The 27,391-nt window shown below is 54.5% G+C and overlaps 8 protein-coding genes across 8 annotated transcripts; 4 read left to right on the forward strand and 4 right to left on the reverse strand.

Moving 5' to 3' along the window:
* Positions 1-272: 272 nt before the first annotated feature.
* A1O3_09043 (60S ribosomal protein L44) lies at positions 273-900 on the forward strand (the record flags this gene model as incomplete). The annotated part of the gene is made up of 4 exons (XM_007739139.1): positions 273-338; positions 469-561; positions 620-804; positions 861-900. 4 exons carry the CDS (start codon positions 273-275, stop codon positions 898-900), a joined length of 384 nt encoding a protein of 127 aa, XP_007737329.1.
* A 1,231-nt stretch (positions 901-2,131) lies between these two features.
* On the forward strand, positions 2,132-2,836 carry A1O3_09044 (uncharacterized protein; the record flags this gene model as incomplete). Its single annotated transcript, XM_007739140.1, has 1 exon — positions 2,132-2,836. The coding sequence occupies one exon, from the start codon at positions 2,132-2,134 to the stop codon at positions 2,834-2,836; it is 705 nt and encodes a 234-aa protein (XP_007737330.1).
* Positions 2,837-3,429: 593 nt separating this feature from the next.
* A1O3_09045 (uncharacterized protein) lies at positions 3,430-6,701 on the reverse strand (the record flags this gene model as incomplete). Its single annotated transcript, XM_007739141.1, has 3 exons — positions 3,430-4,136; positions 4,218-4,631; positions 4,682-6,701. 3 exons carry the CDS (start codon positions 6,699-6,701, stop codon positions 3,430-3,432), a joined length of 3,141 nt encoding a protein of 1,046 aa, XP_007737331.1.
* Positions 6,702-8,385: 1,684 nt separating this feature from the next.
* On the reverse strand, positions 8,386-10,800 carry A1O3_09046 (uncharacterized protein; the record flags this gene model as incomplete). Its single annotated transcript, XM_007739142.1, has 1 exon — positions 8,386-10,800. The coding sequence occupies one exon, from the start codon at positions 10,798-10,800 to the stop codon at positions 8,386-8,388; it is 2,415 nt and encodes an 804-aa protein (XP_007737332.1).
* Positions 10,801-11,818: 1,018 nt separating this feature from the next.
* A1O3_09047 (orotidine 5'-phosphate decarboxylase) lies at positions 11,819-12,738 on the forward strand (the record flags this gene model as incomplete). Its single annotated transcript, XM_007739143.1, has 2 exons — positions 11,819-11,975; positions 12,074-12,738. 2 exons carry the CDS (start codon positions 11,819-11,821, stop codon positions 12,736-12,738), a joined length of 822 nt encoding a protein of 273 aa, XP_007737333.1.
* A 1,802-nt stretch (positions 12,739-14,540) lies between these two features.
* A1O3_09048 (WEE/WEE-UNCLASSIFIED protein kinase) lies at positions 14,541-18,079 on the forward strand (the record flags this gene model as incomplete). Its single annotated transcript, XM_007739144.1, has 2 exons — positions 14,541-17,288; positions 17,339-18,079. 2 exons carry the CDS (start codon positions 14,541-14,543, stop codon positions 18,077-18,079), a joined length of 3,489 nt encoding a protein of 1,162 aa, XP_007737334.1.
* Positions 18,080-19,813: 1,734 nt separating this feature from the next.
* Positions 19,814-20,892, reverse strand: A1O3_09049 (uncharacterized protein; the record flags this gene model as incomplete). Its single annotated transcript, XM_007739145.1, has 3 exons — positions 19,814-20,055; positions 20,194-20,494; positions 20,584-20,892. 3 exons carry the CDS (start codon positions 20,890-20,892, stop codon positions 19,814-19,816), a joined length of 852 nt encoding a protein of 283 aa, XP_007737335.1.
* A 1,183-nt stretch (positions 20,893-22,075) lies between these two features.
* A1O3_09050 (kinesin family member 1/13/14) lies at positions 22,076-27,025 on the reverse strand (the record flags this gene model as incomplete). The annotated part of the gene is made up of 1 exon (XM_007739146.1): positions 22,076-27,025. The coding sequence occupies one exon, from the start codon at positions 27,023-27,025 to the stop codon at positions 22,076-22,078; it is 4,950 nt and encodes a 1,649-aa protein (XP_007737336.1).
* Between the last annotated feature and the right edge of the window lie 366 nt (positions 27,026-27,391).

Below are 27,391 nucleotides of genomic sequence, written 5' to 3' on the forward strand. Positions count from 1 at the left end.
ATAAGAAATCCTCGGCAATATTTCCAGATCCGAACACACGCATTTTTCTTACAATGTGCGTCTTGGCATTTCGCTGCGGGCTCAAGGCCACTGTCGCAGTCGACTTCGAGATCTAGTCATCGCCCTCCCTTCGACGACCACACCGCCGCTCTCAAAGGAACGCTACCGTCAATCCGTCAAAATGGTGAGTCAACAGTGCTTCAGCGTCTATTGTGCTTGGAATTGGCGGAACCGCCATAGGAGAAAGGAGGAGGGATATTTCTAGACAAGAGATGGATGCGACGAGATTCGAGCTCGAATCTTTCACAACAAGCATTGAAGATTCGCAGGAATTCTTGGTCTAAGTACCGTTTGGGCAACGTGCGGGTGTGAGGGAGAGTACAGGAGACAACGCAAAGAGGAGGCTTGAATCGATGATTGACTTTGGACATCTCGAGTTCTCCCGGCTAATCTATCTTTTCTCTCCAGGTTAACGTTCCCAAGACCCGCCGCACCTACTGCAAGGGCAAGACCTGCAAGAAGCACACTCAACACAAGGTCACCCAGTACAAGGCCGGAAAAGTATTTGCCCCTCCCATCCGAACGAACGGGAGAAGAGTCGGCTAACACTCGAACCAAGGCCTCTCTGTTCGCCCAGGGAAAGCGTCGATACGACCGCAAGCAATCCGGTTACGGTGGTCAAACGAAGCCCGTGTTCCACAAGAAGGCTAAGACAACCAAGAAGGTCGTGCTGAGATTGGAATGCACCGTGTGCAAGACGAAGGCACAACTGTCGTTGAAGCGATGCAAGCATTTCGAGCTGGGGTATGGCAATCCGTTTGGCCCAAAAAACTCGACCCAGAGACTGACTGCAATTCTAGTGGTGACAAGAAGACGAAGGGTGCAGCTCTTGTGTTCTAAATGTAGCCTTGCATTTCTGCGTGGGATGGCGGATGCAGTGAGTGCATGGGAGACAAAATGCGGACGGAACATGGCTATCATGATGATATTCACCCACTCAAGGTGATGGAAGGGTCCAGATACCAATGACATTCAATCTGCATTGACCTTGCACGCCAATGCCAATAAACCGCCTCAAACCGTTCTGCGTACTGCATTCTGCGACCAGTGCTTTCAAAAACACATTATGTTCGTCGCGCGGTTTTGACGAGAAAGAATGACAGTGCCTACGCAGCAAGAGCAGCAGCCAGCGGTTGTATTGCCCACCGGAACAGGCTGGCTCTCGTCACAGTGCACAGACGCATATTCCACTCTTTCAGAAGCCCATCTGACCCCGTCTGGAATTGAATTGAGCTGAACTGATGGGAAAGGCAGCCTCACGTTTCGTCGTGGCCCATTGTCGACAACAGGTGACAGGTTTGAACTCCAGAATGCTGCGGAAGTCACCTCGCCTCCTAAGAACAGCACCCGTACTGCGCCTTTTCCGTGTCACATGGACCCCATACACACCAACTGCAAATGTCTCGGCGGTGCATTGCTGGCATATCCCGCAGGCTACTAACAGTCCAAAATACAAGGATGTCCCAGGTCGAACCTTCTTTCCGTTCCATCCCAGCACCGCCCCGAACAAGCCACTGATGTCTGATTCCATGCCTCCTATCACGACGTATTCGTGTTCTGTGCTTCTGTTCTGTGCTTCCGTCGACTGTCGCTCCCACTAAGAAGACAGGGGGCTCGGACCTCTCAGCGCCATAACCCAGCGTGAGGCCACCAGTTCACGTCTTGATTGCTCATGCCTATGACAAACCGTATACGTGTGCTGCTAACTGCCATGCTCTACCAGGACCTGGGACGGCGCACTCCCCCGGATTAAAAGAGTACAGTACCATACCACCTTCCCCCGCATCGACCATCCCGCAAGATCACCTGAACATCACATACTACTGCATCCCCCGTGCCCCGTGCCCCGAGATCGAGCACTCGACTACATCCCACGGGAACTCCGTCGACCACGCTGTTTTGAAGGTTTTCTTGGCGAGAAGATACCTGCTTCCTTGGGCAGAGATCCCTTAACCCGACACCTGCCCCGTTTCCCATCCCTACGACTTAGTACTCCCACTCCTGACGCTGCCATCGTATACCCATAGCCCCACCTACCGATAGTACTACTATTTACTCCTAGTCGGGCAGTATGAGTCCATCGCTCTTCAGCAACGAACACTCGCGCGGCCCGCTCTACCGGTACTGGAAAGAGCAAGGCGAGGAAGAGAAGTCGCTGCGAGACCAACGGATCCAAGAAGCCAGACTGCGCAGCAAGGGCATCCTGCCCATTAACCCGACCTTTGGGCCCTCCAGCAACGACCAGTACACGAGTCGCGCGACCAGCGGTCCTCCTGCTTACCGGCCCGACGAGACGACCGAGACGTCCACTGGCAGTACTACAGATGACGCACCTAGAAGCCGGGGTCGAGGACCTCCATCCGACCCGGACGCAGAGCCACGACCGCAATCACATCCACGCACAGAGCCACTGCCGTCGTATGACACAGCCACAGCCACCGGCTCGGCGGCGGCGGCGGCTGGACCCCGAGAGCAGCAATCCTCATCTCCGAGCACGCATCTGTATCCGTCCGCGGAAGAGGAGAAGGCGCGGCTGCGAGATCTCGAAGACCAGAAGCGGCAGATGGCCGACGATGCCGCCATCGCGCAGACCCTGAGCGGCGACCAAGACGTCGAGGTCGATGCCGATGCCCAGATACGCTCCCTGAGCGACGAGCCTGTGCAGGACCGCGGCAAGGGAGGGCAGCCTGAGCGGAGAAAGAGCGCCGCCGGCAAAATCGGCAGATGGCTGGCCGACGCTGCCAGCGGCTACACCAAGAAACAAGAACGGTGGTGATTGAATGATGGATTGCTTTTGCCTTTCAAAGGCCTTGTGCCAGCAGCTTCCTTTCTTCCTATACGGAGTACCATGTATTGTACGAGTATAGTCTGCCTGTAATCTCAATTTGCGTGCGTCGTGGCAGAACAGGCACAGGGGCACCTAGTCATTCACTCAATCGTCTGTGGGTATCAATAGGCACTTCGTCACCACCCTGGCTTCGTTATCAAACGAATATGTTCTCAATGGCAGTGGCATGCACTCTTCACTATGGGCTCGCTCGGCTCCGTGTCCAACATGGTCATTATTCATTTTCTGCGTGATCGAGAACCAGAGAAGGAGATATCTGTCATAGCATCATTCATTCATGTTCGTCCGTCTTTCTTGCTTTGTCGATCCTCTCAGAATTGCCGCTGTATCCATCAAATCCAACTCATCGTCATCGTCATCATCGTCACGTTGAAATGACTTGTGTGAAAAGCAGCTAACAGGCCAACCCCCAACCCAAAGCCTCCGAACCCTTCTTACATCAAACCCAATGAAAGTCGTTTCATAACTGCCGTGTCGATTTGGATGCCTGTCGTTGGTCCCCCTTGAAATCCAGCTATGCTTCATCTACTCCTCTTCTTTCTACCTTCTGGTCCAAATAACCCATCCAAAAAGTTCCCAAACAACTTTCCCGTGGTTCCTTTCCCGGCAAGAATCTCGTCCAACCGATCGGCAAGAGGATCGCTCCCAGGTTCTGGTTTTCGGCGTCCTTGTTCATCAAACCTTGGTGGTAGCTCTACTGTGGCATCGGAGTCAGAGGGGCTTGTGACACGGTCGAGGGGAGGTGCCCGCGGTGTGATGCGCGAAGAAGTAGTCTCATGAGGCTGACGTCGCCGATGGTTTCTTCGCTTATCTTGGCCTCCGCTGGTGGAATCAAGATCAGCCACCCGAGAAGATTGTCCTCGGCGTCCTCGGCGGGTCTCTACGGGTGTCGAGTCCGTATCATCTTCGGATTCATAGCCTCGGGAATTAGGATACCTGTGACGGCGGTGGTGACGTTCAGGACTCGAAATCTCGGATTCCGTGGCTACAGTATCGGACTCGGCTGATATCTCAGGCTTATCGGCAAATTGTACACTCTTGCGGCGAGATGACGGAGGAGGTTGAGATTGCGAGCGTGGCGGAGAAACGGCTCTTGCCGCAGAAGGAACAGATCGTCCCATGGGAACAGAATTTGACTCAGGAGGTGGATGGGGTGCTAGGCCCGAAGTCGAAGCTGGGTGAGCATTGAGAAGCGGTGGCGGCGGAGGGGCGGCAGTCGCAGTTAGACCTGAAAGGAGCGTGTCAGCAAACTCCGTTCATACCTCTTTCAAGAGCAAACGGGCCAAAGAGGTACATGACTATGACGTACCATCGACATGGTTCTGGTCATTGGAAGTGGCAGGTATAGAAGAATAGCCAAATGTAGAACTCGGTTCATCACTCACATTTTCAGGCCCACGTGGTGGATAAGGGTTGGCACCGGAACCATATGCGTCGTAAGGATTGGTGGTTGGCGGAGGACCGCCTGCGGGTGGAGGGGGAGGATAAGGCTGCGTGGGATAAGATGTCCCAGCGGCGGGCCCGGCTGTCGGTGGTGGCTGCTGTGGAGGGTATTGCTGTGGTACAGACCCAGGAGGCGGGGGGAACTGGCTTGTTTGCGGATAGAAGCCTTGCTGAGCAGCATACGGGTCGTTCACGGGCGGTGGCGGCGTCGGAGGGTACGGTTGCGAAGGGTGGTAGTTGTCCTCGTAGGGATCACCAGCATATCCCTCTTCCTCACGGCCTGGATCATGTCAGCTTGAACATCTGCAGCGACCTCCACCAGATACTTACGCCTCCTTGCTTTCCGTTCCCGCTTCTCCTGTTTACGCTTTTCATACTCGGTCGCAGCAATGGCTCCGGCTCCAGCCGCTGCGGCCATCTTTGCCGCGTCGTGGGATGATCGTCTGCGCCCGTGTTTGCTTCGCTCAGAGGACGAGCTATGACTGCGGGAAGACCGTCTTCCCCCACGCTCACGGCTCACACTGCGACTCCGGCTCCGTGCTCCTCGCTGAGCAGTATAGGGGTCGCGGGGGACGACTGCATCAGAGGCACCGTAGTAGCCTTCTGCTGGCGGAGGTCGACCATAATAATCGGGACCAAAGTTGTTGCCATACATCGGGCCAGTGCCGTACTCAATCAGACCCGGATCAGCAAGGGCTGCATCTCTGGGACCATCATAGTATCCGTCAGACCGGGCTCTGCTTCTTGATCTGGAGCGGGCACGACGCCCCTCCGTGGAGATCTTTTCAGCCTCTTTCTTGGCCTTGTTCTTCTCGTATAAACCGGCGAGGGCAGCACTACCCAACCCAGCAGCAACAACGGGAAGGGCTTGTCTGATGCGGCTGCGGGAACGTTCTTTGCCATCCCTCGCTCTGGACTTACTCCTAGCCCTTTCAATCAGACCTGCAACGACAGCACCGGCGGCGCCCGCCTCAGCGATTCTTTTATTGCGATGCTTGGGGTTTCGAGCATCGTCCGACGGAGCTGACGGGTCGTTCTCAAGACTGGAGACAGATTGTGTACGGTGCCGAGAACGGCTGCGCCGAGGCTCCTCCTTGTCTTTGTTCATCCGCTTCGAGGCAATTGCGGCGGCGGCGGCGAGGGCGGCGGCCCCAAGGCCGACAGCGCCAAGGGTTTTCAATTTCGACGGTGACTCTGACCGAGATCGGCTACGCCTGCGAGAGCGTGACCGTGGAGAATAGCGATCCCGGGAGTCACGGGAGTGGTGTCGACTCTTGCTTCGGTGGCGCGATCTTGCACGCTGGATGCCCTCGGCAGCAAGCGCTCCCAAAGCCCCCGCGCCAATGTCTCGTCCCACACGACCGATGCCGTGGGACGTCTCGCGGCCTTCCTTCTTCCGATGGTTTCGGAGAAGTTCGGCAGCACCCACGCCGGCGACGACGCCTGCAGCAAGGCCTTTGCGCCGCTCAGGACTGGGGCTCTCGTCGCGCGTCTCTTTGCGGACATAAACCATGCTGTCGTCGCTGCTATAATCACGACCTCTCTGACTCACGGAATCGTGGGGACTGACAGAGCGGCGTCTGCTTCGCCGCTCGTAGTAATCATCGTCATCATCACGACGGTCATCGAGCCGCTCGCGAACCTTTTTCTCATAAAAGAAGTCTTCTTCGCCGCGAGCGGGTGGTTCTCGACGGACAACGCTGCGCTCCTCTTCGACGTCGGACTTGCGCACTATTTGATAGTCGTCGTCTCGAACTCTTTCGCGGATAATGATAGGCTCTTGGCGGATAACAATGGTGGTCGGCGGCGCGGGCGGAGGAGTAAAATACTCAGATGTGCGGCTGTAACGCTGGAGGTCGCGATCGTCGAAAGGACGAGTCGGAGACACGATTTCAAAGTCGTCTCGATAGCGAGTCTCGGTAATCCGCGCATCACGGCCTCGGTCGTCATATCTTGCAATTGACAAATCGTCCCGACGAGGCTCATCGCGATCAGTGGTCCGTCTGATTACCAGCTCTCTCTCTGCAGCGGGTTCACCACGCCAAGTGTCGTAGCCGTAGTCTCGGCGTGGCTCGTCGTCCCGCTCACGCCGGACGATCAACTCGCGCTCCGAGTAACGGGGATCTTCTCGACGGGGAGGTTCATCTACTTCACGTTCACGACGGACAATGCGAGTCTCTTCTACTCGCTCCCCCGCACGGTCGGGGACGAACCGACGGTCCCGACCGACAGGGGAGCGGGTGTCCTCTTCCTTGACCACGTAGCGCTTTACCGTTGTGTAACCGCCATCTCGGCGCGCAGACGAGACCGATGTTCGCGAGTCGTCGAAACGCCCGCCATAGACAGACATGCTGGCCGCAAGTTGAGGGCCGGAGCCGAGCTGAGGGCAGGAACAGGCCTAAGCGGCGGAAGGACTAGAGGGTTCGGGACGGAGGGTCGTGCGGGCTTGGCTGGCGGGACGGGACAAAATGGATTGCTGATGGCGGTTAGTTGTGAACACAAGTTTGATGATGAGAAATGGCAGATCACTGGATATGGAGAGAGAGAGAGATAAGTGATGGTTTTGGAGGAGGGAAGGGGAACGAGACTGATAGAAATAATGAGGCGGGGTGGCAGGAGAATGGTGAGCTGGCCACACCGCAACAGGTGACCCGGATTGGGGCTGAGAGTCAGATGCTGCAGGCTAGGCTGCGAGTGGGCAGAAAGGGACGAGGCGAGCGAGTCGTAGCACCACCTGGATACATGTACTCGGTACGGGATAAGGAATGGAACATACCTCTCTGCCAGCAGCTAAGGGATCCGGGATCAGTTGGGCGCAGCGATCGCAGGAAAGTTGGGTGGCGGAGTGAGAGGGAAAGACAAGAGAGCGACAGAGGGCGAGGCAGACGGAGACGGAGACGGAGCGGCGTGGAAGAAGAAGAAGAAGAAGAAGGACAACCGAACAACCTGGCTGCGAGGTAGGTGACCTGCCAGGGAACAAACAAGAGTGCTGTAGGGAGTAGGGCCTGATTTGTGCAAGAAATGGCTCTGACTGAGACTCAACTCAGCTTCTTCCTGTCAGTGTCCAGTTTCCAGCCCTCCAGCCCTCCAGCCCACTTTTCAAATGACGTATCTCCAGTGAGTACGGAGGACTTGGTAACGTACCTCCCGCCTAGGTGCCTCCTACCTAGGTAGGTGAGGTAGGCAACTAGGTGCCTAAGGTAAGGTACATAAGGCCCAACCAACACTACCTAACTGACCGCTGCCCCTCTTCCTCCGAAATTGGCCGCCGTCTGACAAGCCCCCATACCTGAGATGGCCCTTCCAGTTCTTACTGTTAGGTGCCTGTAGGATGGATACAGAAGTATATGTCTTGTCAGACAAATATACCACCTACTATGGGCATTCTTCACCTAAACACCATGCAAGCCGTAGCAGGGATGCCTCTTCCCCCCCTGCAGCACTGCCCAACACATCTGCTGTGATTCCCAATCTCCAGCAAGTGTGCATGGTCATGGTCATGCCCCTGCAATAGCATCAAGTGCCAACAGCGTTATCCTGCCCCAATCCGGCCTGATGCCGTTCCGCAGTGATACAGTCTAGTAGGAGAAACCGGTGACGGTGACGGAAAAGCACCAGACCGGCCATTGAGCTCATTCTTTTGGTATTCTTGCGATGGCTCCATCGCTCTCCCTAAAGCCGGCGGCTCGGAAGCCTTAGCCACTAAATATACGAAGGCGCTCTTCGAAAACAAATGCAGCTGACGGCTGCGCGACTGGATGGATCTCGACCTTCCTAGACTCAAACTTCGAGTTCCGCCTTCTCCCTTTCCATTCTTTTCCCTTCCGTTAAGAGTGCCCCGTTCTGGTGGGCATATATAACCAAGTATATTCGCAATCCCAACGCGCTTTCCTTTTCGAGGTCCTTGGGTATCTAGTCGTTAATGCCCCCTGTGTGAGGTAGGCTTTGTTGAATTCACAAACGAAATTCGTCCACGTCATAATCTGAGCCTTTCTCTCATTCTTTTTCTTTGTTTCTGGCCGTCCCAGCATATGTCAGGTTTGGTCACCGGATTCACCGTCGTTTGGCAATACCTGAACTCGGCCGCCAATCTTCGCAGATCTTATTTTGGAGCTCAGAGGCAGCTGGTACTTGATCACCCCTCGTGCAATCAAATCAAACGGGTGTTGTAAGCCTCTCTCCCATCGAGCGGACCCTCCCTCCTCAGTTTTGTTACCAGGTTTCGCCAGCCGAATCTCCCCAACAGAGGAACTCAAGGTGCGTCGGAGAGGGGAGGCGTCGAATACCAATGGAGAGTCGAATTCAAAGATTCTTCCCAGCAACATCTTCGGAGTCCCAGATTCAGGGTCATCAATCGGATCAGTACCCTCATCTACTCCGTCCGCAGCGTGCCAGGGAAGCCAGGCCGACCCAGAGATACTGCGACTTCGCCGAGAAGCCCACCGAAGAGCGCCTGTCTCGTGGTCCCGGTGTGCCACCATCCCGACGTAAGGGCTTTCCGCAAATAGATTGACATCCAGGTCATTGACGGTAATGGCGAAAAGGTTCGTGTTGACCGCCTGGACATGCAGATCCAGCATCAGTTCTTGCTCGGACGCAAGAACGTTCTGGATGTGTTTGATAGACACATCTGTCAAGGGTCGGCTGAGCACCATCACCAAGGCCGTGATGCCACAACATACAATGACAACAACAACCCCCAGAAAAATGCAGCCCCCATACCGCCCGAAGTAGCCCCGGTCATAGTCATCATCAAAGTCCATCTGCCGCAATGTCACACTGTGGGGCCGACGACTATGCCGGGCACGATTGATGCGCACCGAGCCGATAAGGGGAGCTCGTTCATCGTCGGCGGCATCATCGTAGGCGTCAAATGCTTCTCCTTTCCGCGGACTCCCCGGCAACCGACCGTTGGACAACCTGGGGCTGTTTGGCCTCGAGAAGCGGGACAAATTGTTGGTCGACGTACGTGGAGAACTCGACTTGCTACCTTGAGTGAATGGCGAGTCTGCATCAAAAAGGGACGTATGATGGGGCCGTCCATGTCTGCTGATATGATGATGGCGAGGCGTCGTACTTGTATTGCGTTGGTTCGCCCGTCCTTCCGGACCGGTCTCTCCATCCAGATGATTGTTGTGGGCGTTATTGGAAAACTTCATGCTCTTCTTGCCAGCTATAGCATGACTACCACTTCGAACGCCGTGCTTACTACGAACACCGTGCTGATCTTGACTCGCTAGGGAGGTTGCACTTGGAGTTCGAGAATGATGGCGACTGGGTCGGTTGTCTGGTGGGTTAGACTCATACACAAATGTCTCGTCCGAATCGGAAGAATCAGCCTCATCGACGGCACTTGCAACCCTGGCCTCAAACAAGTCTGCTTTGGACGTGACAGTCCCTGCATGTAACGACGGCGCCTTACGAGCTGACCTCTTCTTCTCCTTTTTAGGGCGGATCGTCTCATTGCTTGGTTTTGTTCTCACACTTCCATTTCCGTCCCTGCCAGAGACACCCCGGTCCGGGCCTAATAGTTGAGGTATCGAGGTGACAGTCTCGGTTTCCACCGTCATGGTCCTAGGAGGGTCGGTGGCCAGTTTGTTTTTGGCACTAGCAAGACTGGTGAAGGATCGCTTTGCCAGCTCAGAGGCGGGACGTGAGCCACTTGGAGCCCTCGATCTGCGCCCGCTTTCTACCTTGTTTGCAGGTGCTTTTGAGCTGCCATCGCCGCCACTTGTTTCGCTCTCCTTGTTCGTAGGAGGCCCAGGTCGGGGCTCTGCCGGTTGGTCAAGGCTATGCGCATCGATCTTTTGGTCCGATGGAGATGTAGCGACGGGGCCGATAGACGGAGTCGAAGGAACACTGCTTTCAGCGACAGTCTCCAGAGCGCTTCCGCCGGCACTTGGGCCTCGACCTGACGCTCGTAGTGTCGACGGCGGAACTGTTGAATCTTGACCGTCAGGAACGTGTAGGGCAGTGGCTTGCTCGGGATTGGGAAGAGTAGCCAATCTTTTCAACGATGTGTTTGGCTGCATTTGCTCGGGGTCACTTCTTTTGGTAGCCTGTGATCTTCCTCCCACTTTTGAAGGAGGAGGAGATTTCAACCGAGGTGAGGTAGGCCAGGACGGCGAATTTTGGCCCGATCTCAATTGCCTGTTGTCGGAAGATCGAACACCGTCGACCACACCATCGTTACTCGAAGACTGTAATATTGGTCTCTGTGCGGAGAGTGCTCGCTGAACTGCTGCCGCCGACGGCACAGTAGTATGCTGCCCAGTAGTACTTCGCGTCGGGCTGAACTCCTGGCTATTCTTGCGAGACCGCGAGAGTTGTGGGATGGCAGAAACGCTGCGAGAGATCCGGACAGGAGAGACCTCTTGAGAGGAGGTTTGGGATGAACCAGGAAGGCCTGCTCCGGCCGCAGGAACCTTGTCTGGCAGTTGTCCCGACATGGCTTGACCGGGTGTAATGCTTCTCTACTTCTTGTACCTCCTCCGACACCGAGTAGTCCGAATGACGCTAATCGACCCGTGGACCTCGCAGGATCATCGCGGCATGTTGCATCGGCACGGATAAGTCAGGATCTAATGTGGTTCTGCACGTAAAGGTAGACAGGGTGAGAGCGTCCTGTCGAAGAAAGCAGCTGTTGTGGCGCAGGGGTGGACGGGAGGGATTGATTGGTGGCTATACGGATGCAGATCGAAACATAGAGACCGGTGGCAAGTCGTAGGAGGTGGAAATCGAGCAGTGCATCAGAATCGGGTCGGGAAAGCGGTATTGAAATAGATGAAAGCCCAGCCAGGGCAATGGGACGGTGGGATTGTTGTGAGCAGGATGTTGGCGGTGGTGTTAGTGGTCGTGGTAGCAGGATGCTTATGGGCGCAGGATGGATCGTAGTAGTAATGATAGAAGGGCTTGGACTTGAGGATCCCCTGATAAACTAATGGACAAATGGCACAGGGCACGGGGAAACATCCATGCAGAGCGTCATCCATATTGTTTTCGCCTCTGCGTAGTGGCTTGCTCTGTGCGACTGGCACCACTGCCTGCTGGCTGCGCTGTGGCACCCGTACTCACCCCCTGCCCTTACGCCGCTAACTAGCCACATCCATAGCATCCCCTTCAAACGGTCAACGTGGCATTTTGCTAGCCATTCCTAATGCTTCCTAACTGCCCGCGCTGCTCCTCCACCATCCGCTTTCCTGGACTTGTCTTTTCTGCCTCTTGGTCCAACCACAACCCTCAATCCTCGACGCTCAGCCACCCAACACAAAATCACTGGTCCGGCCCCGGGGACCCTCCTCCCGGTACCTGTCCCTGGCTCCCATTCTGCGAGGTCACGGGTGCATAAATTCCCGCAGGGCTAGATCGACTGCTCTTTGTGACCATTCACCCGAACCTGGGCAACCCCAAGTCGTAACGCGGATAAGCCCAACCCGAACCCAGGAGAACGAAGAGCCGACCCTTACGATGGCGTCCAGAAGCGGTCTGTCGTATGAACAAAGAGCGGTACAGCACCCTAATCCGCTGGTGAAAAAGCTCTTCGCCATTGCCGAGAAGAAAAAGACCAACATCGTCCTGTCAGCAGACTTGACAACCACGAACGAACTCCTTGACATTGCTGATCGTAAGTTGACCCTTCCAGACGCGATTTTTCACGAGTATACCTTTGAAGCTAGCTTCAGTACTGGCCGGGGAAAATCTAACTTCTCTACTCCCACGAAGGTCTCGGGCCACACATCGCCGTCCTGAAGACTCATATCGACATAGTTTCAGACTTCGGCCCCAGCACCATCGAGGGACTGACTGAATTAGCCCAGCGTCACGACTTTCTCTTATTCGAGGATCGAAAGTTCATTGATATTGGAAACACTGTCCAAAAGCAATACAAAGGGGGTGCTTTACGGATCCACGACTGGGCTCACATTGTCAATGCCAGCATCCTCGCCGGAGAGGGCATTATTCAGGCTCTGGACCAGACCATCCGCGATGGTGGTGTGTCGGAGCGAGGCATTTTAATTCTGGCCGAAATGACCTCGAAGGGATCGCTGGCTGTAGGCGAGTACACGCAAGCATCAGTCGAGATCGCACAAAAGTTCCCTCAAAGTGTGCTCGGCTTTGTGTCAACCAAGGAACTATCGAGCCACTCCCGTGTCGCCAGCCCGGATGAAGATTTTGTAGTCTTCACAACTGGTGTCAATCTCTCCAGCAAAGGAGATGCCCTCGGTCAACAATATCAGACCCCCACGACGGCGATTGAGGGAGGCTCTGATTTTCTTATTGCCGGAAGGGGTATTTATGCTGCAGCCGAGCCAGTGACAGCGGTGAAAGAATATCAGCAGGCCGGGTGGGACGCATACCAGCGACGGATAACATCGGCCAGTAAATAAGGCCTCTTATCCACCAAGAATAGTCGGCTTCATCAGTGAGGGATCACTAAAGCCGGTATTTAATATTGCATCCACAACTCATTCGGAGTGACGTGGGTCCATGGCTTCAGGCTGCCAGGGTGTCCAGCTTGTTGGCTGAGCAAGCTCTGCAATAGGGATATTGCTACGAACAACCATGGTGTCTCAACGCTGCTCACCCTCTCCAGGTCAGACGATCGTGAGCGATTTTGTACAGCGTACGGAGTAGTTTTCAGCTCGAATGCAAGGCTACCACGCCAGCGACCGCTGTGGCGCCCCGGTTGTGCGCCCTCGGAAAAGATAAGATGGAGATGGCGCCCCCCCAGCAGTGTCTATCTATGGTATGTCTCAATGGGGTCGACGAGTCCGAAAACCAGGGGTCTGCTACATGAGGTGGGAGAAGCACCGGGTGGCCAGTGCTCCCGGGATAATGATAATGGATGTGACGGGCGTCGTTTAGCAGGTCAATACTACCCAAAGTGAGTTCATCGACGTAACACAGTCCCAGAAATTACATTACTTGAATGGTCGAAGGACAATTTCGCGTAGCGACTCCAATGACCAGGGACAGTGATTAACAATGCAAGATTTTGATGAGGGCCATGAACAAATTTGGGAGAAATTCAATATTAGAATTACCCAGCACGCCTATAGGCTACGACGCCTAAACAGGGCCCTCCGACCACGACTCCTATACCGCCCAAATACCAAAATGCTCTCTGGCTTTAGCGGGGAAACGGGACTTTCCAGGTGGCCCGGGGGCCGGCGTCATCACTGTTCACACAGTCCAGGCAGCAGGTGGGCAGGAATCGCAACGCCGGCCGGAAGCTAGCGGCCAGTCTGGCTTAGTGGCCAGTTAAAGGGTGTTAGGGCGTCGCTAGACTGTCACTTGTTTACATGCCGGACTTGGCACCACCTTCACAGGGACCACAGACGCGTTCACGGAGATACACTACTGACAGCAGCAGGAGGAGCGAGTCTCGTTGTGGATGAATATCCTCCAAGAGCGTGTCGTGGCCTCTCGATCTCTCGCCTTGGGCAAACCGTCGAAACTTGCAATCCAGACAACCCGATCTCTTCCTCCATCCTGTCATCCTATTCGCGCCTCCCCTTCGATGCTTGCGCGCCTCCCATCGCAACGCAACCTCTCCCACCCTCCTCTCGCCACTGTCGACCGAACAACACATCGAACCCTCGTCATCCTCCCCGCCGCACGGCACGCGATTCACGCACCCAACTGAGTCTGACCACCTGCTACCCGACCTGCCGATCAGTGGCTTTCCTCATCGACCACATCCTCACATACAACCTCCATTCCCTCCATCATTCCCTCCCTCGATCTAACAGTTGTCCGCCTCTCTATTGCCCTGAACACCCGCCGCTCAGCGCCTCTTTCGAATTCTCCCGGCCTGTCTCACTAGCTTGACTCACCGCCGTGGCGGACTCTTGCGAACACAACGCCATCTGACATCACCCAGCGGAGAGTAATATTGCTCGACCATCAGTGCCGTCGTCAACCAAGAGGCACCTACGGTTCCCGCTGCCTCCCGCCAGCAGCTCGACCCTTCTTCGTTCTTGCCCTCCATCCTACGAGTATAGGCTGCAGAGCGCCTGGTGTATTCATATGGAACTGTGATTGATGTTTACATCGACTGGCTGGCATCAACGGTCTCCAGAAGAAGACGGCCGTGTCTCACCGAGAACCAGATACATGGCCAATAGCTGGGGCGAAGGTCTGAGTGGTGTGTTGGTTTGAATCAAAGCACTCCAAAGCCCCAGCCATGATGGCAACATACTCTCCTCATCGTGAGGATGGGGAAGCCGTCCATCTACATTCGCCCAAAGGAATCCCACATTTCGATCCTCAGTCCGCCATCCGGGAAATACGGCGATCATTATCACGCTCGCCTTCAAAGGGTTCAGAACTTCGCCAGTATCCATTTCGATCACCGAGCTCCGGCAATCTTCCCTTCTCACCCTCCCCACTCTCGCCTTCGAGAAAGTCCACCTCTGAAAGCCTCCTCCACATTTCCAATATGGTGTCTCCTCATTCGAATCGGGGACCACAAGGACCACGATTCCAACGTCCTATTCTGCGACGCACTGCGCAGCCCCACGGCATAACCCGCATCCGAACTTCACCCAAAAGCCCGTCAAAACGAGTTCTGGCCGACTCAAGCGACAGTGGGAACTCGTCACCGATGCCCCTGCGAAAGAGGAGCTCAGGCGAGGCGGAGCGTGAAGTCGCCCTCAAAGCCTTGACTACAGGAGACAGCAAGGAGAATGACAGGTCTCCAGAAGGCAAGTTCGGCAGGAAGGCGGCGCAGACTCGACAGGAGAAGAGACGAAGTGGTGGAGCATTGATCACAGCCGTTGCTCCTCTCAGTCCTATGAAGAGATGTGATGGTCCAGCAATGGACGGCGCGCCGGGTCTGGAGAGTCCCTCGGCAAAGAGGCGGAGTCTACATGGCCCTGGGCTCGACTTCAGCATATTCGAATCTGACAGCTTGGATGGCGGGATGTTTAACGACAAACGTTCTCAAGATGACAGCGACTGGTTTGCCAGCACCACGCCTTTACCATCGTCTCGGTTTTCCACAATCCCTAAGCGGTCATCGTCTCTGCGGAAATCGACACTTCAACAACGACAGCTCGAACGTCCGAGCAACTTGAAATTCAATCAGATCATGGATTGGGACCAGTCGTGGGTAGAGGCAACACCCGTTACAAGCTCAAAGAAGGGTTTACGTCTGTCTTTGGACAACCATCTTCAACCTTTGCCACGAGACAGTCCTTTTTCAAGCCAGGGAAGCCTACTTAGTGCCTCCATCCATCCTATCGGTTCCAGTCAGAACAGCTTCTCACAGCAGCAGCCTCGACATCCGCTGTCGCGGACGCTAACTCAGTCATCGTCGCAACCTAGCGAACAGGACGATTCACCTACCCATGAACCGGCCCATCGACCAAATAGACCTCGATCCCATGACTTCTCCAAATCTTTGCCCATCGGCGCCTCAAGACCAGTGCCCTCGCCCGAACAGAATGAACAGTCCTCTCAAGGTTCGTTTGCAACTCCGGGGAACTACAAGGCCGCCAAACCTTTACCTGCTGCCTTCATGTCGACCGGCCTGATTTCAAAGAAGAACCGCAATGTCGAAGACCCCAATGCTGGCTTACCAAAAGCCCACATGCCGGATACTCCCTGCAAGAAACAACCGATGATTTTCCCGACTGACTCCAATGCTGTAGCCAACCGAGCGCATCGACAATCTTTTGGCGCGGCTGTAACTCCACTTGAGGCGCACCATGGCCCTTCCAAGATCTCAGCATTTCCCTTTGCGAAAAGCGTGGGGATCTTTGGTACTCGTTCCAGTAAGCACAACTTGCTCAGGGAAGGAAGCTTTGCGCCTATCGGAGGTGAAGACAAGATATCTTCTCGCTCTCCCCTGAGCCGCGCCAATAGTCAGTCGACCGAGTCTGACTACCCACCAACTCCGACCAAGCATATCACAGATTCAACAAGTCGCGGCTCTGTCTCTCCATCGCCAAACACCTCTAGACTCGCTGTGAACCAAGGTCCCCCCAGTTCGGCCTACGGCACTGGAGTAGCAAGCAGTAAGTTGTCTCCTATTTTGGCATCGCCAGGACGCGTCGACGGGGACAGTGACAGTGTGATGGAGGATTCTCCGTCCGCCAGCCTGAGACCAAAGTCGACGCCGAACGCCGTTTCAATCCAGGGTTCCTCGTTCACTCAGGGCCGCCTTTCCAAAAACCTTGGGTTTCCTACGCCGCTATCGAGGAAGACTCTTTCTGTTCAGATTCTACAATCACCTGCGTTGGAACGTGCTAAGATGTCATCCATTTCTCCAGTTAGCCCCAGATTAGATAGATTCGACCGAGCGTCACCTCATACCCCTCTCGAGAGCTTTTTCCCTCCAGACCCAAGCGGTCTCTCTATTTCTGGCCGTGCTGAACGTCCGGCGACTCGACACGAACACGGACCAGCATCGATAATCCCTGCCACGCCGACTGCACCGCGGGAGTATTTTTCGAACTTCTCCAACCGCCCCAGCTTGAACCTTGCCTCGGCGGAGGCGTCGAACGTTGACAGCAGCCTGACGTCCAGATTCGAGAAGGTCGACCTCATCGGCTCAGGAGAATTCTCGCAGGTGTATCGCGTGTCTCAACCGCCTGAGGTATCACCCTACCACAAGATCTACTCCGTCTCAACAAGCCGCCCGTCATCCAGAGGATCTATGCCCGAGAAGGTGTGGGCGGTCAAGAGATCTCGATATCCTTACACCGGAGCGAGGGATCGCCAGAGAAAGATTCATGAGGTGGATGTCCTGAAAGCTTTGGGTCATTCAGACCATATTGTGACGTTTGTGGATAGTTGGGAAGAGCAGGGTCATTTGTACATCCAAACAGAATTCTGTGAGGAAGGTACACTGGATGTGTTCCTCGCCCAGGTGGGCCTGAAAGCTCGACTTGACGATTTTCGCATCTGGAAGATCCTGCTCGAACTCACTATGGTATGTGACCTTTGCCCATTCTAGGAAAGACGGCCGCTGACATTCATTAGGGCTTGAAGCACATTCATGATTCTGGCTTTATTCATCTGGATCTCAAGCCGGCAAATGTACTTATCACCTTTGAGGGGGTTCTCAAGATTGCGGATTTCGGCATGGCAACCCGCTGGCCGGCCAAGGCTGGAATCGAAGGCGAAGGTGATCGCGAATATATCGGGCCCGAAGTGCTGATGGGCCGATACGACAAGCCAGCAGATATCTTTGCCTTGGGCCTGATCATGCTAGAAACGGCCGGAAACGTCGAGCTCCCTGACAATGGTGTATCTTGGCAGAAACTGCGGAACGGAGACATGAGCGATGTTCCAAGCTTGACGTGGAGTTCGGGGACCAGTAGCATTCTGCGAGATTCATCTGGGAATCCGATAGCGATGGAGCTACCTTTCGACCCCGACCAAGAGTACTATCAACAAGATGTCGAGGTTGTTGAGAGCGAGCAGGACGATGCGATGGCGGCTCCGGATGACCGCAAACCTCTACATCATCCCCGAAGCGGCGAATTGGTCACTCCGCCTCAATTCATGGTCGACCCATCACACGAACAAGCGCTCGACCGAGTGGTGCGGTGGATGATATCTCCCAATCCCAATGATCGTCCTCTGGCGAGCGACGTGCTCAGCACCGAAGGTGTCCGATGGGCAGAAGCCAGACGGCGGGCGGGAGCGACCGTGTTTGAAGGCAATTGGGGACCTGCAGACGAGGTTCTTGCCGAGGACGCCGAAATGATTGATGTTTGAATCATCTAGGCCGGTGGTTCTAACGCCTGGATAGGAAGCATGGAGAACTGTTTTGGATATCTCATCCAGACAGGCGCGGCGATAGCATTTGATGGGATAAGGACTGGGTTTTCCCGACATGTGCGAAGAGTTATGATGGAAACGGCCTGCACCTATTGATTCACAGAACATTGTTATGGTTTTGACTGCGTTATGGGTGGAAAAGGTAGTCGAACTTTTTTGGGCACGGTTTGTTTGATCATGTGAGCATTAGGTTGTCGACAACATTAGTTATCATGTCGACCACAATCCCTTTCTTTCGAACCGAGATGGACCGGGCAGCGGAAAGGCAAAGAGAGAGACAAGACGGATCTGAATCGGCACGACATGTTGTTTCTTTTTCTGGCCCAGGGGGAATGAAGCAGGGGCAAGGACTGCAAAGCGGTCGGGAATATTCAAAAGGCATCGATTGGAAGCATAACGCCAGTGTCTGGCGTCGAGAGAGCGCGAGAAGATTTCCTTCTGAGAGGATAGGATAGAGTAGACCATGCAAACACCAGATCAACGAATGAAGCTGCCGAGTGAATCAAACACTGCTTTCAAGATCGAGAAGATCAGGAATGGAAGAGGCGAAGATTCCGCCGAGTCCCCAGTCCCCTTATGCTGCCTTGGCTGGGAGTGGGACTTGGTACATATCTACAGTTCTCCTAGTCCGTAATTTATATTCAAGAAACGAGATGCCAACTACCTAATAATTGAAGCTGGCAACAACAGCAATAGAGTGCCGCGCGTACGTACGTCTGAGACAGCAACCAGCTCCAAGGTGCGAGAAGTCCTGATCAATAAAGAGGCTCTATTCGATGGATGCACGCAGAGATTATCTGGACATAGCATACACACAATATATAACATGCTAACAATGAGTCGCGATGGGGATAGGGACCGTATGCTACATAATTTAGAGATCAGATGCGTGGTATTAGGCCAGTCTGGAGTCTAGTGGCTATGTATGTGTAGTATATTTATTTGTATTTCTATCCAAATCCAAATATACAAATATATTGATGTTATTAATATTTATGTTGCTATTATCACTGTACCCTGGGTACGGAGTACATGTAGGGACTCTCACGACACCACTACCATATATGTGTATACGTGTATACTAGATACTAGGCACCAGACGCAGACGCACACGCACACGCAGACGGCGAGGCAGGACGGAGGAGATGGCTTCATATGCCGAGAATAGAATGAATGCTGTTCCTTTCTGTGGTCAGATGTTCAATGCTTGCGAGGCAGGCCTTCATGTTCTCGCGCTCACTACGGAGCCCTGGCACTGTGTACGGGGTACGGATACATAATGGAGATTATTGTTTACACGTCGAATCCGTCATGTAAACACTGGGGTGACCTAGTTTTCGACTCTCGTTGTCAAGCATGGGTCACAGAGCCGCGGGGCGTTTCGGTTACTTGAGGACCGAGGATTCAAATTCAAATTCAAGTCTGATCTCGCCCGTTTCCAGGTATTGTATTCTAATGAGACTGCAAAGTGGAAGCCATCCCATCCCAGCCCACGCAATCCCACGCCATGCTAAATAGGTATGATAAGAAATTCATGTCGGTGAATGAGCAGTGTGCCTGGATCGATGTCCCTTATGCATAGGGACCACTGCTGAGGCATAGTTGTTGCCGTGCCCAGAATTCTTCAAGGTACTGCAGATGGCGTACCAAGGTAATGCCAACCCATGAGTCTTAGGCCGTGGACTCAACCGCTTGCTCGTGTCTCTCCTTCTCATGCGGGTCGATCGCGTCTTGACCTGGATTGACCTCCTCGTAGTTGAAGTACTTGACGAACGAGTAGTAGCCGGCGGCGAGTAGCGAGCCCATGATAGGGCCGAACCAGTAGATGTAGTGGTAGCCGGGGAAATAGGGTGTGGCGACGGCCGGGCCAAAACTCCGTGCTGGGTTGAGGGATGCCCCGGTCCAACGGACACCTGGTACGGCAAACAGTTAGTCACGCATCCTGGGGAAGGGAAATGTTTGGGTCCGGAGACGAGATGAATAGGGTTGGATGAGGTTGAGGCGAGGATGAGAACATGGACAGAAAACCATGGAACATTCACGTTACTCACCAGCCAGCATACCGACGAACAAGGCTAGCCCAATTCCCACGGGCGCCATGAACGTGGCGTAGTGCTTCTCCGCGGCCAGCATCAGGACGGTGAAGACCAGCAGCGAAGTCAGGAACATCTCAATGAAGACGCCCTGCGCCGGTGTCGTGCCGCCACTCAACGCCGTACCAACGACCAACGGGCCGGGGAACATGCATCGAACCAGGGCTGCGGCAACGATGCCACCGAGCAGCTGGGCGGGTAGGAGGAGCAGGCCACGCAGCCAGGGGACGTTGCCGGTAATGACCATGGCGAGGGTAATCTGGTCGAAGGTGGTCAGTCAGTATTGCGTCCTCATACTTCTGATCCTCAAGTCTCGACTTGCTTCTTGTCGAGTGAATGATAACCTACCGCTGGATTGAACAGACCACCGGATATTCTATAGAAGGCCCACACGTTGACCAGGAGGGAGAATCCGAAGCTCAGGGAGGTGAGCATGACTTCGCTGGAGGTGTTGGCGACGCCGCCGGTTGCATTGGCGGTTTGGGCGCCGGCAAAGGCGAACCACAGAAACAACGTGGTGCCGACGAACTCGCCGCACATGGCGATGCCGTGCAGACGGGCGGCGCGCCATTTCGAGTTACGCTCGCGGTCGGCCTCGACGCCGGCAAAAGGGCGGTTACGCACCCGGTTACGCTGGGCGGATTCTGAGTTACGCATGTTGCTCTGCAGCTGATGGCAGTCGATGTGGTTCTAACCTGGTACTCGAGGGTGTTGAGGGTACGGAGAAAGGCCTGCGGTGCGGTGCGGTGCGATGTGTACTATTGAATCTGTACTCCGTATACGTGAGGAAGAAGGGGGGAATTGCAATGATTGCAAACCTTTTGTATTGTATCCGTAGATGGCAGCGACGGGGGACGGGGACGGGAAGTCGGTCGCCCTGGACAGTGATGTCAAAGGCGGCGCTGAAAGGCAAGGGTTGTTGGTGACAGGGGGCAATGCGTGGAACACCACAGGCCACAGGCCACAGGCTTGGGAGGCCCGGGGATGACGGTGACGGCGATGGTGACGGGCATGCTCAGCCTGACAGATTGCAGATTGTTGGTCTGCTCAACCGGGACCGTTCCTTGGACGAGTCGAGTCGGGGGCGGATGGTCGGGGGTTGTCCACCTGGCGATCCATGGGCGGCCTTTGAGAGGTGTGTGTTGAAGCCTTCCATAGCCACTCAACAAGGAACTGCAAGGAACACCAAGGTTGACAGCGGCACGACAGCACAGCTCATTGTCATTGCGGTGATGCGTGATGTGTGATGTGTGATGTCGACGTGCCTGCGCAGGCATGCCAGTGGGACATGGACCTCGCTTCCGGGCCTCTCATCTCAGCGAATTCGTAATTCAAGTTGGACGCACTGCAGTGGGCACCTCGAGTCGGGCTTGGCGAACCGACCTGGCCGCCACACCACGTGCAGCACGTGCCACAGTGCCACAGTGCCACACGCACAGCCACCTCCCCTCTTGTCGAGAAATTGGTTATTGTGATTGTTATGCTTCTTGTTATTCTTCTTGTTCCTGTTCTTGTTCCTGTTCTTGTCATTGTCATTGTCGTCCAACTGGCAGAATATACGTGACTTTCCTTGTCAACCTGGGCGTGGTGTATGCACATAATATACTCGGTATATACTTGTAGAGGAGCTTATGCTGCCGTCGATGCTTGTATATTCGGCCAACGAAGCCTCTCTAAACCAATCTCAAAGCCAGATTTATCCTCGGTGGTTGCTGAAACTAGGAGGTGCTCTTGGGGTATCTCAAATCCAACGCTGATCATGAAGAAAGTCCAGTCACAGTCACACTCCTTGCCTGACCCAAAAACACAAGACCCATCCGTATCACTCACTCGTTCCTCTCTACCCATCGCCCTCCGACGCGGCGTCAAAGTAGCTCTGATCGATCTTCAGAATCCACTCCATTTTCTGGCTCTCACTTCTTGCCGCGAAAAGAAACGTGTTTTGTTCCCCATACACCGCGAACACGTGTGTCAATCCGTGCAGCTCTGAGCTGCCTGTCCTCCTGTGGCCTCGTCCGGCACCTCCCGAATCGCCGCTCGAGATCGAGCTGCCGGTGCCGGTGCCGAGCAAGCGTTTAAAGTCCGGGTCGTGGTCAATCCGCGCATGGGTCAGATTGATCGCATTGATACTCTCGCCGTCCGGAACAGAGTGAATGTGCAGGTATGGCGGCCGGAGCTCCACAAACCGGCGTTTCCATTGCATGCTGTGGCTGTGCGTCGCATCATGATCCTCTGAAGGCATGAGGAGATAACCCGACTTCAGAGAGATTGGGTTCTTGGACGTGTTGGTCACGGTGGCCAGATAGCGAGTCCGGCGACCTGGAGCGGCTTCGATGGGCGGTGTCGTCGGTGATCTGGCCTCCTCGGACGATGTTGATGCGGCTTCTGGGGCCGGAGTACCGTCGTCAAAGATGGGATTGGACAGGTCAGGACTTGGCTTCTTCCATATCGCCAGGAATTTTCGCAGGAGATGTTCCTCCCTCGCGTCCCAATGCGGGTGCGCCGGGGTCCGAGATCGAGACTTGCCCGCGCTCAACTGCCGCAACCCGAGCGAGGCTTTGGCAGATTCGATATCCTGGAGCTGTCGTCCCTTCCGGCGGGCGAGCAAGTAGTCTTTGACGAGTGAAATGCCCCGAGGCTTCCAATTACCCAGGAGCTCCTCACCGTTGATGTACTTCTTGGACGTGTCGAGTCGCCAGAGGTCGGCCGCCCTTTTGGCGCTGATAGGTCGCACCACGATCGAAAAGAGGTCATCCGTCGAGTAGGTGATCCTGGTGTGGCTCCAGAATGTTTTGAACATCGGCTGAGGACGCACGTAGGACCTAGGGAGGATTTGGAGCTGCTGGTCCATCGAGAACGTCATGGGCTGTTCGAGGCGACTGGAGACGACGTCCCATCGAAGCGCAATCTGGATGCGGCACTGCTCGTGGGTGGCTCGATCAAGCAGTAGGGATTTGTGAAGCGAGCTGTCCCATTGCCCGATTATGGTGATGTTCGACGTGCCATCGGCATTGTCCTTGATCATGGGTTCCTGTGTCTGTTTGACTGGGATATCAGGGGTAATGGATCCAATGTCGGCAATTCGACCCGAAGAATCTATCAGATGGACTTCTCCCACACGAAACGCCTTGATGTCATCCCACGGGAGACCCTCTGTCAGGCTATGGGTTAGTGTGACCAATACCCTCCGTTGAAGTCCTTGATGCAGCTGGAACGCTCCCCGGTCATCGGCGCTGTTCTGCAGGACTTCGACCGGCAGGTATTGGCCATTTTCAGCCAGCTCCAGTATCTGAACTTTCGCAAAAACGTCATGGTGTTCTTCCACATTGTACTCCGTCTCGGCCAAGCGATGGCTTCCTTGCTGCTGTGGCGGCTGCTCGTTCATCTCACGAAGCTCATCCCAACTGACCAGTTTGTCCAAATGAGTCGAGCTGACTTGAGCAAGAATGGCAAGTCTCAGGGTGGCCGATCTTTCCCCCGACCGGGCCACGCTCAGGTTGTGAATGCTTTCGAAACGTACTGGGCCGTCACCAAAGCCATGCATGGGCTGAGTAGTCGCCACGCTCTCGTCCGAAGTCCCCAGGACCATCATTTGCGCGTGGACCTGTGTGCCTTCGTGCTCCGCAAATCCCACCAGATCCCTCACAATAATGTTGAACTTGACGGTTGACGGAGGAGACTCTGCCAGCGAAGGCTCCAATGACATCCTGACCTTTCCAACAATTTGCCTGGTCGAAGGCGAGCAGATTTCGACCACCAAATCTTGCACTCTGGTTTCAAAGACCGCCGTGAGAGGAATGTTGCCGTCCCCGACCAAGGAAAAGACGGGCTCATCCGAATCACGGAAGGGGTTGTCCATGCGAAAGTGTTGCAGATACTCTGGTTGGTCTTTATACTGGTGCATTTGTCGCATCTTGGCCACTCTTGACCGCAGCTTTTCCAATGACCAGAAATGGACGCAGCTATGTTGACTGTCGATGATCCTGGCCGCAAGGCAGGGCTTTCGAGCATCTGCTAGAGCATCATCGTCATCGCCGGAAATGTCGGACAGGATGAGATCGTAAGACGAGCCGCGTTCCTGTCCAACATCCAGAATCACAAACTGAAAGTTGATGTCCTGGTCCAGGAGCCTGCTCATGACCTGCGCTTCCTTGAGCAGACCGGCACTTTGAAGCACAGATTCTGCCAGCACGATATAGTTTTTCTGTTGCCACTTTTCCACAACGTTCCGTGCAACAGCGATCTCAGAAGCATCGAGGGGTAAGAAACCCGACGAAGTCCGTGAAGTTTCCCGCGTTCTTACCTCAAGATCCATCTTCTTGATCTGGGCTTCATAAGCTTCCTTCTGTTTCTGAAGCTGCTCTTGGAATTCTTGCTTCGCACGCTCGAGTTCCTGCTGCATTCGAGTGGCGTGGGCTTCTTGCCCACCGTCCTTGGCCGAACGGTCACTAAGTTCACCCGAGCTCGTCGCCGTCGACAATTCTTGCTTTTTAATGGCTTGGCTAAACCGACCCGGTGTCAGTGTTGCGTCCACATCTTCCTGGGAACCACCTTGCGTGGATGGCGTTCCAGGTAACGTGAGCGCGGTGTCAAGAGAGAAGTTGCCAATGGTGCCATTGGACATGTATTTGTCCCTCACAAGGAATGAGCTCAAATCGTCAGAATCGTCATCATGCTCGTATAACTTGTGCTCGGGACGTCCTCGACGCTCTTCCCGTGCCCGCTGGATGTTCTCAAAGAGATTGTCGAGCTCCTCATCTGTCAACTGCATGATCTTGGGATCGGACCCAAGGAGGGCGCCGGCAGCTTCGCGCCGAGCGAAAGACCAATCAGAATCTCTGTTACTCAGTCCTGGAGATTGGGCTCTGCTCGAGTCATCGAGTTCCGACCCAGCGGCACTCCAGGATCTTTCATGGCCCGGGCGTAGAGGAGTTGGGGAGTTCAACTGGCTCGCCGTGACAGAATGCCTCAGCAGGCTCCTTTCGGCGCGTTCAGCTTTGGCCTCCAATGGGTTGTTAAACCTGAAAATATGGAAGTCTCCCAAAATAATACGATTCCCACTCTTGAGTCTTTTGGGCTTATCAACACGCACGCCGTTGACCATGACCCCGGCTCCCTCATTGGGGATAATGGTGACCACATTATCAACGTTTTCCAACGTGCAATGATGATCCAGGATCTTGGAGCCGTTCAACCTGATCTCGGATGCCTCCGACGAGTCCGCATTTCCCACCGTGGTCACACCTGGCTTGAGATTATAAACCAAACATTCCGCAAGCAGCGGGTCGTCGCTGAGATTGACAAGATGAGGCATCTTCTTCGGAGTGCTCATTCCCACGTTACCTTTCTCGATACTAATGCCCAACTCTTCGAGCGCAGCCTCTCTTTCCTTATGGATCTGTTCGGTTGTTTGCAACTTCTCCTCCCATGTCTGATTGAGATCTTTGTAGAGTTTTTCGCTCTGACTCAGTTGATCCATGATTTCGGCCTTGCTGACACGTTTCACGGATCCATCACTCTGAACGATGGAAACCAACTGTTTATCGAGCGGAGTGTCTGGCGGATATATTTCTTCGCCCCCCAACGAAGCAGCTCCGCCGAGTTGGCTCCTGAGCTTCGCAAGTTCTTCTTTGAGTTCACGGATCATCCGGGCGTTGGGATCTTCGTTGACCACGGCATGATTCTTGATTCTCTTGGCCGAGTCCGCGTATCTGAGAGTGCTCAAGCTTTCTTCAAAATTGATGTCTGCCGGCGAGATTGCGGCAATCATGGCGGTCATGCTGTTACCGCCAAGAGAATCTTTCAGAAGCCAGGTGAGGACGGAGTCTCGGTACGGGACCTTCAATCCTTTCTTCCCCGATGAGAGATCAGCCAATGCTGCAATGACTCGCCCAAGAGTGGAAAGTGATCGGTTGATCTCTGCGCCCTCTTTGAGACGGGCACCTGTTGCTCCTGTGGATGTTGCGCGCTCGGAACCTGCCAGATCAACCAGACTGATCTTAGCAACTTTCTCGGTATCCATTGACGTCTCCACGTCATGTCGCTTTTGGGTCAATGTCAAGGTGAAGACTGCATGTGATCGGCTGGATGTCTCGTTCATATTCGTTGCTGCTACCGTTCGGGCTTTGTTTCCTTCGTCCATGAGGTTTTCAATCTCGTGAAAAGAGCGGACGGCCAGTTTGGCCAGATCCTCCACGTAGGGCCCTGTGGAAGGGTGTTCCCTAACTCGGAGGTTGCCTTTGGTGGTCGGGTTCAACAGGTCACGAACGCGCTCGTTGTAAATCTCGAGGTAGGAAACTTCAACCGTGCAAGTGAGGTTCGGATCGGATTGCAAGCCATTGATTCTCTCGAACATTTCTCGACATATCCTCGGGATGACCCCGGCATCCTCGCCATACCCCATCATACTATACGACTTCCCGGATCCCGTCTGGCCGTAAGCGAAAATGCAGTTGTTGTAGCCTTGAAACGCATTGTCCAGCAACGGAACGCCTAAGTCGCTAAAGAGGTTCTCTTGGCCAGCATAGTTGGAGTCTGCTTTGTTGAACGACCAGTATGACTTGTCAAACTTGAATGTCCTCTGATGCTCGGCGCCCCCTTTGCCTCCTTTCCGCAGTCGGTCCTCGGCTTCCGGCGGAGGATGTAGGATTGTCTGGTCATCGCGCATCTGAACTATACATTTTGAATGGCGGTCGATTTCGCGATTGTTGAAGGGTCGCACTCGGACGACGACCTTGATATTCCCCCCTCCACCTCCTCCATTTGCTGCACCACCCCCTGTGGGCGCCATGGTTGCGATGAGGTTATACCAGGTCAAAGAAGGACACTCCGGACACCATCATCGACATCCGTGGTCGAGAGAAAGGTTGACGGTGAGACGTTCGGCGAGGTATGCAGATATTCGGGGGAGGGAGGTTGGGTAAAGGTCTGTCAAAGACGTCTTCTCCGCCACTCAGTCGTAGTCGCCAAAGTCCAAACGGTGAGCCTGAACTGTATGAACGAGCGATGTGAAGCGAGTGCTTCCTGAACATCACGGCCGCTGTGTTTGGCGGACACGGTAACACCACATCAGGAAAGATTGCCGATGTTAAGTGCAAGCGGCTCTTCGGCAATAATACCTTTGTCAGACCAGGCAGTTGCAGCCTGCGCCTCCAGT

The sequence above is a fragment of the Capronia epimyces genome, assembly GCF_000585565.1.
Source record: "Capronia epimyces CBS 606.96 chromosome Unknown aczIQ-supercont1.9, whole genome shotgun sequence".
NCBI classification, from domain to species: Eukaryota; Fungi; Ascomycota; class Eurotiomycetes; order Chaetothyriales; family Herpotrichiellaceae; genus Capronia; species Capronia epimyces.